Source organism: Protopterus annectens, chromosome 11.part0, assembly GCF_019279795.1.
Source record: "Protopterus annectens isolate FY-2018-M chromosome 11.part0, PAN1.0, whole genome shotgun sequence".
NCBI lineage: Eukaryota > Metazoa > Chordata > Ceratodontiformes > Protopteridae > Protopterus > Protopterus annectens.
Window position 1 is genome coordinate 1,257,247,225 of NC_056745.1, and position 12,576 is coordinate 1,257,259,800.

Here is a 12,576-nt window from a genome sequence, read left to right on the forward strand (position 1 = left end):
TACTCATCAGTACCCGTGGCTACACATAATGCTTTGTCCAGATGTGTACAGTTATGGACACCGTGGCGTGTGAACACCTATGGGGTTTCGACAGGTCAGTAACCACACGCGGGATGTACACATTCTGCCGACACATTCACATGCAGCCATTTGGATTTCAGTACCTGGGATGGGATGTTGACATATGTGGGGTACATATTTCCAAGCCTGTCACTGCCTAGGACAATACTTCCTACTACATATGGGGTATACCCGCATTGTGTAGGTGTACAGCTGCACAAGGCTGCTAGCTGGATTAGGTGGACATTCGGACATGGGTGCGGGTTACGTGCTATAAAGTGGTTGGGTTACGTGCTATAAAGGGGTTGTTGTGCATTACATTTGCATGCATGGGTTCTGCTTCTGGATATTCCGATTCGGCATATGCCATCCTGTGTGTATGTGACAGTTACGTTGCTGTGTATAGCACATTTTACTATACATATGTTTGTGTGTGTTTGGGATGCGATTTGGGATGTCTAGTTTCTTTATGGTTGTTATATGGCCACGACTGCCCAGCTGTGTACTATCACTACCACTGTGGGACTGCTGGTGACCATGCCCATGGGGCTAGTCGTGTGTATTTGCGGCGCGCTGACATGATGCAGTACACCTCCACTGGGTATGACTGCTCACAGTGCACTACGTAACGGACACAGTATTCTAAGTATCATTTGTTCCATGAACGGGAACATTTTGTATTTCGTGCATTTATGTTTGGTTCTCCATTTTGTGTGGACGGGTAATGTGTAGCATACTTTGCATAAGTTTCATTATCCACGGACACTGACAGGTGCGGTTACTATTGCAGGCGGGCTGTAAGTTTCAGCACTTTAGGTTGCTCATCGACAGCCAACTTGGCCACGCCTCAGAGCGCAACCTAGTTAGGCTCCCTGGACTCGCGCACGTGCCCTATGCATGTGGTTGTGGTTGCAGCGCACACTCATTACTATGCATGTGGCACTGCTACGCCATTTATACGCTGCACGGCCAGCGCAACACTTACACCGGCCTTGCGCCGAGCTTCATGAATCCGGGGGTAGGTGTAAGTTGCTACTTTTAAGTAACTGGAATCTATACAAGTAGTGTGAATATCATTCTTCAATGATGAATAGAAAATGATGTACATGTTACATCAACAGCAAATAAGGTGTGACACTATAGCGTTAGTTAAGCATATAGTAAAATGATTCCAGTATGCTTAGAATACAAGAGCTAGTGGTAATGATATAATGTTAAGAATTAGTGAATGGTAAACAAGGAAATCCAACATCACTCTCCACTTGGCTGTACAGTAACTGACTTATAAAACACAGAATTTTATATAAACTTATCTTCAGTGTATAGCTAAAAGGCTTCTGTTTGCCTTAACAATTTGCTTCTAGTTCAGTCATATGCTCAACTTGTGCATTAAGATTTTACCTTGCCACTGACAACCAACCTTCTCCTCAAAATGGACTTCATGTGTGTGCATATTTGCTGTCCTTTATGCTGGTCTCCATGAGGTGTAAATACAGTCTTACTCCTAGATAATATAATGTCTCAGTGATAAATTCTCATATGATATCTCTTAGTTCCTTTGGTTGCAGGCTCTTATCTATTTTCAAGATGAGTGACAGTAGGCTGGTAACCCATTTTCATGAGCAGCACTATGTGACAAGCAATACCAATGATCATCCAATACAGTATTATTTTGTGATATTTCAAAAACTATTTTCTGAGCCTCATCTCGCAGCCTGAAGCTAATGAAATAGGACCATTAAACATCTACTAGTTCTATGTACTGAGAATGGTTACATCCTCACAAGCATGGAATTAACAGCACATCTGAACTTCAATACTGCTACATTACCTGACCTGCTCACATGCTTGACTGCTGACATCAAACTATACAGCTCATAAACTGCGAAGATCATGTCCCTGAAATAAGAATATGTTAGATTTATGATGCAACAACTGAGGTATTTATGGAACTGGCGACAATGTCACTGGTGCACAACTGCACAATGCAACAGCAGGCTTACTCCAAAGTCAAAATGTAGGACAACTGCATCTGTTGCTAACATACTGGACTGCAGGAGTGCTTGCTGATTATAGACATTCTACAATTGACTCTTCAGCGGCTTTCCATCCAAAATAAGGTGCTGCTCCAGGAATGCCAGGAGCCTTTTCCAGGAATCTTCTTGTGCTGCAGAATGAGGCTCTGTCTTTCCACCAAAGAGCAGTTTTGCTAAAATGGAAAAAAAAAAAAATGTAAAGTCTCTGTTGACATCAATCTCCTAGGATCATGTCTAAGAAGTTCTGGGGTAGAGGAGGGCAACCAAGCTTAACAATAATGAACGGTTGCTACAGGTATCGAACAAAGTGGGATCTATTTTTGTAAACTGATATACACACGTCTATATTTATGAGTATCCACTCACACCATCATTTACAGTGTGAGATCTGTACTACCTTCTTTAATATCTGCCACTAAAGCAGCCAATCCCCCAAGGTAAGTTATAATATGATCAGACTGAAAGCTCATCTCAGTCGGGTGATTTTGATGGAACAATATTTGAGGAACCATTCCTTAAAAGACTGGCATACTACAAAACAAAATAGTTGTCTACTTAATATTCTCCAGGAAGAGGTAATCTGGGTTCTTTTCAGCCCTTTATGAAACACTGTCTTCTGCACTTAAGTGTTCATGCACTTAATTCTATCTGTTCACCTCCGTTCTGTTATTGCTCACAACTGCGATCATCTTGCACGTCTTAACTTAAAAGAACACTCTCTATGTGATCTAGATGGAAATGAAGTCTGAATGAACATTGTGAGAACTCTCAGAGGTATAGAGGAAGATGGTGAGAACAGTCTGAGAAAGATGAATATAGTGAAAGCATCTTATATGAGGTATAGAGGAACAAGATTTAGGAGGAATAAGGAATGTGGTAAGAACGGTGCCTGAGGTGTACATGAATATGATGAGAAATCACTGAGTAAAGAGGAATATGCTAAGAACACCCTCTGAGGTAAAGAGGAATTTGGTGAGAACACACTGTCTAAGGTATAGAGGAATATGGTCAAACACCCTGTTTGAGGTATAGAGGAATATGGTGGACATTATTTTCAATGCTGCTATAAAAAAGTCGTCTTATTCCTTATTTCATCTTTACTTGACTATTGCTTAGTACCACATCATTTTGCTACTTATTTATCTACCCAACATTGCCAGTTGGATAAGTAAACTGCTGAAAAAAACTTCTTCATCTATGACCCAAGCTAAGAGGTAGTCACAACTTTTTAAAATAACATTTACAAAACAGATAACCTTCAGAGTTAGATTTCAAACCAATGTTAACATTCAAGCTACATTATAGTCAACACTTGCAGTTCAATAACTATTATAGCTGCGTTTTACATGAATATGTACACACCCCTGCAATCTGTACAGCTTTAATGTAGTTCAATTAGTAAAAGATGCACTTTTGCATGAATGTTATTTACACAAATTGCTGCAATGGATACAAGGATGCTAGAACTAATACATTATAACCACCACAGTTTTGTTTTTGTATGAATGCTGTTTACACAAATCACTGCACTAGCAATATTTACTTAGACAGTTGCACTGGCTGTATAGCAGTCTAAAGAGAAACCTGAACAACTTGAAGGGAAACCTGTTCAGGTTTGTCTTTAAAATGAATCATTCTGGTGCCAATACATACTCTCAGGACAGTATGACTTACATGTGGATTTCCCAAGCTGACTAAGTACATAACATTCCACTGTCCCTCTTCCTACAGCAACAAAAGGAACAATGTCATATGATGTCCACATATAAGTAAATAAAGTCACCAGCCAAAGCTGCACCCTTCCAGAATCCCCATGCAGACCTAAAAGGCTCACAGTAGCTAACATCTCAGCAGATATCCATGGTGCATTTATGAATGTATTATCTAAATATTGCTCTGTATTTTGGGATAAAGCAGATTCATATCTGAAAATGGGGAGGAAAATCTAGTCACATTTAAAGGGAATTCATTTTTTTGGTCAGCAAGCCAAAGTTTTTCTTAAGCAGTATGATACTGGATAATTCACATAAAAAGCTGTAAATGAGCTACAGCTGCTGACCTGAGTCTGATTTATTGATCTCTGCTTTAATACTACTGAGACTGGACATCTTTGCAGGCCAGAGCTGCTAGGTCAAACCTAAATACAAGCATTTGTATCTCATAAGCCTTAACCAGTTAACCAAGACTAGTCAATAAAAGCAAATGTGAAGGAAAAAAACAAGTCTGCATCACTAGAATCATACAAAAAGCCAAGAGGCAACAGCAGAGTGGATCCTTATCCTAATCTAGCCAATCAAATGAAAGCAAAAACAACATACATCTGGATATAGGAGGAAATGTAGGCCACAACCAATCAAGAGCCCACTAAGCTGATACTTTCATAAGGTGTTTCCATCATCATAAAGAGTGAGTGCTGGAAATGTTTAGCACAGGACTTATCCATGCCCATCGATACCATTCAGTTTTCTTAAAGCCCATTCTATTCCTCTTCCACCCCAACAATCTTAGCCATTAGAGGAAGAAGGGTATTCATATGGCAGAGGTACTTTTCAGCTCTACAGAACTTAATGAATGGTGACTCCAAGCTGAATCTCAGAGATTTCAACAGGATCTTATTGGTAAAAATCTCCAAGTAGCAACCTTATATACCATTTATCCCAAACCTACAGCCAAAAGCTTGGTTAGAGTAGAGAGCTGAAATACTTCCACATAGACATTATCCCGTCTCACAAATTGTTTGTGTGTTCTGCACTGCTTTCAGGTTATTACCAATTCAAATCACTATGATTGTAGTTGGGTCTGACTGAGTGTTCACAAATGTAAAACCATGTGACTCTCAGTTTTTAGGATGAGAGGCACCTAAAATCAAGCTCCTGGGAAGAGACCAATCACAAGGTTTCACACTCAAAAGCAAGGCTGGAGAATAGTAACTGTATTTTCAAAAATCCCCAAATGGACTTAAATCAACTGTTTATATAAAGAGAATATAATACCACCTAAGGCACAATCCTTCAGTTCTGGAAAAGACAAATGGGTATTAAATAGGCAATAGAGTTCATCTACATATCTCTCAAGCCTGCCTTTGCCTGTACACAGCTGTTAGGCCATACATAAGTTGCAGAAATAAATGGCACAAAAACAGGTTGCTCAAGGGCAGTATGCAGGTTTCCCTTGGAAATGTCAAAGTAGTAAAGCTTATATTCTTTGACAGAAGTAGTATTGGTGACCATGGGCAGCACAAGTTGTATGGCAGAGTGGTAGATAAAGAAAACTGGTGAAAATGTTTATTTATAGATTCATAGGATCATAGGAGTTGTAAGGTAACACAAGGCCATTTCCACCTTGCTAGTACTCACCCTTAGGCCTTACCTCTCTTCTGAAGGAGCGACAGGTCAATCATACCAGGGGTGAATTTATGAATACCATTCTAGATGCCCAGCTCCTTTACGGCAGACAGTATGTTACATTGTTTTAGTTGGAAAGGAAGTTTGTTCCTAAGAAGGGATAGGCATTGCATGATAAATGTATCCCTGTCTTATTTGTTGAAGTAGGTTCAGGTATTCAGATATACGGCCCAAGTGTTAGCCAAATTGATTTATTGAGCTACTGAGGTGTAAGAGTTAGACTGCAGTGGTGGTGCTGCGGTAGCACTGTCGCCTCACAGTAAGACGTTGTCCTGTTCGATTCTCAGCTAGAGCATCTTCTGTGTGGAGACATGCATGAATGGGTGTACCTTCATTGAAGGTTGTGCATCAGGGCTGGCAACTCGGCACGTAAAACTCTACTGCCAATCATTAGCAGACCGGAGTTCCACTGTGGTGACCCCTAACCGGGAAAAGCCGAAAGACACAACAACAACAACAACAACAACAACAGAGGTGTAAGAGTTCCTGGACTACTGAATCCCTTATAACCTTATGAACAAGGTATGGATCACTCCTAAGGAGTGTCTATAACACTGAGTATAGTGGACAAGGCCCCCAGTCTTCCAAACCCCTGACATATGACTTATTTTGACCAGGAAGAAATACTTTTAGCTATAAGCTGTGTAAGGTAAAAGTATTTCTTAACCACTGTTGCAATGTGATGGTCAAACATAAGGCAGCTACCCAGGTATCTCATGACATTTTCATTTTGAAATGGCATATTATCTACGCTATAAGTCAGCGCTAGGGGGTGTTTACAAAATACTACCAGGTTGCAACTGTTGATATTTAGCTTGTACCCATTTTTAGTACACCAGCTATTTATATTTGTAAGCTCCTATTGGACTGCATGTATGCTAGGAGGGCTTACAATCATTTGTGAACTCAGTTAACCAGAGAACCTTTTCTGATATGTGGAGGTATGAGAAGTAGATACCAAACAGCAGAGACCCCATCACAGAGCCCTGCAGAACTCCACTGATCACCTTCATGCTCTGAAAGGAACTTTTCCCTGCTCTTATTGCACAAATCCTGTCTAAGTCAGTTGGCAATTTACTTATCTATATATAGAGCAGTTTGGAGTTCCCTTAAACTGTTTATAATATTTACATGTTGTATGGTATCATTTACCTTGGCAAGGTCAAGGTATGCTCTGGAGGCAGCTTGTCCACAGTCTACATCCACAGTAACACTCTAAAAGAAGTTCACAAGATTTGTTGGACAGGATCTACTCTTAAAGCAAACTTTGTGTGGTTAACAGTTACCTCATTTTGTTACACTAAGTATTCTCTTTTGTTAACATACTAGGCTTTAGAAGCTATAAACGTGTGGTTGAGTAAAGCAATTAACAGCAGAAACTTTAGAGAAGTATTTAATCTGGCAATCACATCATAGTATCTTACCTCCCTCTGTCTCCACACTGATATAATTTTTCCCATAGCATCTGCAGCTGGATTCTAGCTAACATTGGTCTTGTGCCAAGGAACACCTGCCTAAATTCCACACCCATGCATTTAAAGCAGACAGATTCAAATCATCATTAATTTTATTTCAAAATATGTAACATATCCTTCATATGGACATGGAAGGCATTCCACTTCCATAACAAATAAGGGTGAAGATGATTAGAAAAGTACAGTTTTGTACCTACCATAAATGTAGATGTCCAATAGGTATGCATCTGCAGTCCTTACATATGGGTTGTCCTGCCTCAGGCAGCCCTTCGGTCGGCCGGATTCCAAAGTCTGGGTCCAGCGTCGGCTGATGTCGCCCTTTTCCCCAACGTCAGAGCGCCTGGGGTATAAAAGCACCAGCCGACGCCATCTTCCTCAGTTTTTCTTGCCCCAGATGCCAGGTGCCCTCTAAAGAAGGCTAAATTTTGGAGAAATGAATAAATTCCAATCATGCACAGCAATAAAAAATAAATACACCATAAAAGATAACCCCAGCTAGCTAAAATGAGGGATAGGTACCCAAAGAATACCACAGAAGGGTAGGAGGGAGGGAAAACCTGACTGCAGATGCATACCTATCGGACATCTACATTTATGGTAGGTCCAAAACTGTACTATGTCCTTCAAGGATGCATCTGCAGTCCTTACATATGGGTAGAATACCATAGCCAAGCTGGGGGTGGTAGGACCTAAGAAAAGGATGGTGTAGCTAACATGCACTGCAGGACTGCAGTAGCAAAGCCTGCTCTGGCTCTGGAATATAAAGGCAAGTTGTAATGCTTGGAAAATGTATGCACAGAGCTCCATGTAGCAGCTTCTAAAATGTCCTTTGTAGCCACCCCTCTTAAGGCTGTGGAGGTGGCTGTTGCTCTGGTGGAATGAGGTCTGATGTTAGCTCGCACAGCTTTTCCATGAAAAGAGTAACAGAATCAAATGCAATTTCCTATCTATTTTGAAATTGTTTGTTTGGAAATTGCTTTTCCTTGTACACCAGCAGCATATGCTACAAACAGTTGGTCAGTTTTTCTGTAAGTCTTAGTTCTGTCCAAGTAGTAGCGCAACTGTCTGTGAATGTCCAGGGTGTGCAGAAGTTTCTCTCCTTTATTTTGTGGATTTGGAAAGAAAGTAGGCAGGTGGATAGCTTGGTTCAGTGAGACCCTGGATACCACCTTTGGCATGAATGAAGGATTGGTTCTCAAAGAGACTCTGTCCTGATGGAAAATGAGAAATGGTTGTACTGCCATGAGGGCCTGTAACTCAGATACTCTTCTTGCTGAGGTTATGGCCAGAAAGAAGGCAGTCTTCCAAGACAGGAATTGTAGTTCTGAAGATGCTGCTGGTTCAAAGGGAGGTAGAGTTAATTTTTCCAACATGAAGTTAAGGTCCCATGTAGGCACTGGTGGTTTCCTTGGAGGGTTGATGTTTTTTATCCCTCTTAGAAACTGCCTTAGCAGAGGATGAGAAAATACAGGTGGATCAGTGTTGTACTCTGCTGAAATAGCTGAAGCATGAATTTTTATGGATGAATAAGAAAGGCCATTATGGAGCATTTCAGCCAAGTATTCAAGGATATGTGGAATGGTCATCATTGTCGGATCCTGACCCTTTGCGGCGCTCCAGGTTCGAAATCTTTTCCATTTTGCTGAATATGCCTTTCTTGTGGAAGGCCGCCGAGCTTCCATAATTATATCCTTTACCCTCTTGGATAGTTTATCCTGGCGAGGAGTCAAGGTATTTTCCAGGCTGTCAGCTGCAAGGTTTTTAGGCTGGAGTGCAGAGTTTTGTAATTGTGCTGTGTCAGAAGAAGTGGCCATTGTGGTAGAGGCCACGGTTTTGTGCGTGACATGCTCTTTAACAGTGGGTACCAGTGTTGTCTTGGCCAGTTCGGAGCTATCAGAATCACTTTTGGTTGCTCTGTCCTAATCTTCAGTAAGACCTTTGTCATTAATGGAAGAGGTGGGAATGCATATACTGTTAGAGCATTCCAGCTGAAGGATAGGGCGTCCACTTTCCATGCTTGAGGATGGTATGTCCTTGTGCAGAATTTCTTCAGTTGATGGTTGTGGGGGGAGGCAAAAAGATCTATGTCCGGCCTTCCCCATGATTGTGCTATCTGAAGAAAAATGTCTGGATGCAACATCCATTCGTGTGGATCCATGGTGTTTCTGCTTAGGCTGTCCGCCAGTACATTGTTCTTTCCTGGTACGAACTGGGAATGCAGCTCTATATTGAGTTTTAGGGAAAGTTCCGAAAGATTCATTGCCAGCCTGCAAAGAGGGTAGGAATGGGTACCTCCTTGCTTGTTTATGTACCACATAACTGTGGTATTGTCTGTCTTTATTAGCAGGTGACCTTGATGCAGGAAATGTTCGAAGGCCTCGATTGAATGTATCACTGCCAGCATTTCCTTTTGGTTGATGTGCAGGCACAATTCCTTTTGTGCCCATTGCCCTTGAATACATCTGCCCTTCATGTGCACTCCCCATCCATGGTCTGAGGCGTCCGTTGTAATGGTTTGGCTGATATGTGGCTTGCTGAAAGGCAGACCAATGTTTGACTGGCTTGCTTGTGCCCACCACAGAAATTCCTTTTGAAGGCATGGAATGAGGGGATCAAAGCTTCTAGGCTGTGACTGTGTTGAGACCATAGGCTCCTTAGGTACCATTGTAGTTTCCTCATATGCAGCCTTGCTTGTGGAATCAGAAGAATGCAAGATGCCATGAAACCCAGGGCCTGCAGGATTTTCCTTGCAGTCAGCTGGGTTTGTGTTGTCAGATTTCTGAAATAATCCGGTAATTGTTCTTATTTTTCTTCTGTGAGAAAAGCCATTTGGGTGTTTGTATCCAGCTTTGCACCCAGAAAAATTATTCGTTGGGATGGAACAAGTCTTGATTTCTGAATGTTGACCGTGTATCCTAAGGCCTGTAGTAGGTGGATGGCATAGTTCAAGTGTTTTACCAATGTTTGTTGGCTGTCCGCTTGTATAAGGCAGTCGTCCAGGTATGGGTATATTTGAATCCCCTGAAGTCTGCAATGTGCAATTACTGATGCCAGGCATTTCGTGAATACTCTGGGCGCAGTAGATAAGCCAAAGGGCAATGCTGAGAATTGATAACGCTCTGAACCTGCAAGAAATCTGAGGTGTCTTCTGCAACTTTGTCTGATAGGGACATGCAGGTATGCCTCCTTGAGGTCTAGCGTTACCAGCCAGGACCCCTTGCCCAGCATGGGAAGGAGTTGCTGTAAGGTCAGCATTTTGAATTTTGGCACGATGAGATAAGTATTCAGTGCGGACAAGCCCAGAATAGGCCTCCATTGCTTTTCTTTTCTTGGAACAAGGAATAGTCTGGAATAAAATCCTTGGCCTTGTTCTGTGTAAGGAACCTTTTCTATTGCCTTCATTTGTAGTAGTTTGGAAATTTGCTTGAAAGCCTCTGCCCTTTGATTTGGTGGCAGGTTTGGCATGCCTTGTCTTTTTGGTAATGTATGAAAATGGAATCTGTATCCTTTGTCTATTATTTGCAGTATCCATTTGTCCTTTGTAATACTGTGCCAATTTTCTGAGAATAAAGATAGCTTTCTGCCCAAAGGTGCTTCCAATTGAGCCCTGGTTAAAGGTGCTTCCAATTGAGCCCTGGTTGGCGGAGTCAAAGTCAAGTCATTGAGTTTGTCCTTGTGCAGTAGTTGTAGGTCCTGCACTACCTCTCTGGTTAGGAGGCTGTCACTGACGTCCTCTGTAGGAGCCTCGAGCTTGCCCTCTACCTCTGGCACGCCTGTTTTTGCCTCTTTGAAATCTGCGTCTGGAAAGGACCAATTCTTAGAAGGCCAATTTCTGCTGAATCTTGGTGGTTGGACCTGGAGAAAATCTTTGACTGTTTGTACTGATTTAGCCTTTTCCTCAAATTTCTTTAAGACCTCTTGAGCCGTGGAACCAAATAACTTTTATTTTTCCAGTGGTGCATCCAGAAGCTTTGCTTTAACATGATCTGGCAGTGTTTGTTCCTTCAGCCAAGCATGTCTACGTATGACTGCACCTGTCATTGCTGACCTACATGAAGCTTCCAATGCATCATAACCACACTGTAAGAAATGGTTGCTAACCTGCTGAGAATTATGCACCAGATCCTGAAGCGCCTTGCGGTCTAGGGGTTCAGGCTAGGATAGTTTTTTATGCAATTCATCTAACAGATACTTTTGATACTGTATCATATGGAATTGACAATTTAATGCTCTCATAGAAAGAGTGGAAGTAGTATACACCTTTTTACCCCATCTCTCTAAAGCCCTGGATTCCCTTTCAGAAGGAAGTGGATTCTTGGCAGTGGTGGTTGCAACCCCTTTAGGGCCCTGGGAAATAGTTTCTGGGTCAGCAGAGTGGCCCTTGTAAAAGGTATAGATCTGAGTCCGGGACCCTGTAGTACCTGTCAGGTTTGACAGGAGCCGGAGGAAGGGAGTCAGGGGAAATACTAGACTCAGAGTACACATCTTCTATAACATTTAAAACGGGCAGAATAGCCAAAGGTCTATGTTGAGGTAAATGTAAAAAAGTCCTTAACCTCTTCCTGGAATCAGAGAATTCCTGGCCTTGCCATTTGAAATGCTCTCTCATGGAGTGAAGGGTCTCCCCAAAGGAAAACTCTTCAGGGGGGGGAGGCCGAGGGAATAGATTCCTCTGCATCAGAATCCTCGTAGGCCGGAAGGGCCTCCTCCTGGTAGTCTGAAAGGGCAGAGTCATCTGAGGCCTCATCAGAAGACTGGGGATCTGTCTGCTCAACCCTGGGCCTTTTGCCTGGAGGGGGTTGAGAGCCCCTGTCTGGATGTGACAGAGCCCCTGATTAAGGAAATAAGGTCTTTAGCCAAACTTAAAATTTGTGAACCGGTAGTGGATCCCTGAGGAATAGCCTTGGGAGGGAGAGATTTTGGCTGTTTAGCAGCTTTAGCCCGTGTAAAGGCCTTAATGGACATGGATACAGGAGGCCTGGCTGCCCCACGTGCTGGAGTAGTTTTATCAACAGAAATGGTGTCGGTTATTTCCTGAGCACCGGTTTCAGACAGAAATTCTATGACCGACCCAGTGATGGCCTCCGGTACCGAAGTTACCGGCTGTGCGGTGTCGTCGGTCGGAAGCGGTAGAGATTCGGCTTCAGTAGAGACCGAGACACTCGCGGTAGGCCTAGGTGTGGAGTCGGCCGAAACCGCGGACCACGTGTGTCGGTCCTTATCCTTTCGTTTTTTGGGTAAATGAGCTGTCGGAAGCTCCGACGGCATGATATAACAGAAATTTTCCCCAAAAAATTCCTCTGCAAACTCTGCCCGATGCCTAAGAGTGCGTTTATTGAAGGAAGCACAGGCTGAACAGGCCGAGACGTCGTGGTCTGGGCCTAGGCAGGGTAAACAGTAAGAGTGGAAATCCTTATGAGGTATTTGTTTCCCACAAGATAAACAATTATTAACTTTAACCGTTTGATCTGACATCGGCTGAGGCAAGAAAGAGTCCCCAACGGGGTACTTAGCTTTTCTGAAGACTTCGGTAGCTGAAATCACAGGAGCTGGCCGACTGGCACTTGCGAACTGCTTCTGCTTCGGGCACCTCGCGGCAAG

At 42.6% G+C, this 12,576-nt stretch overlaps 1 protein-coding gene across 1 annotated transcript in view; it reads right to left on the reverse strand.

Moving 5' to 3' along the window:
• Nucleotides 1–1,248: 1,248 nt before the first annotated feature.
• Nucleotides 1,249–12,576, reverse strand: part of LOC122815059 (peroxisomal succinyl-coenzyme A thioesterase-like) — a 621,446-nt gene continuing 610,118 nt past the window's right edge. The window contains exon 11 of the mRNA XM_044087303.1: nt 1,249–2,269. Coding sequence (XP_043943238.1) covers nt 2,142–2,269 — 128 coding nt within the window. The 3' untranslated portion in view covers nt 1,249–2,141. The remainder of the gene's footprint in view (nt 2,270–12,576) is intronic.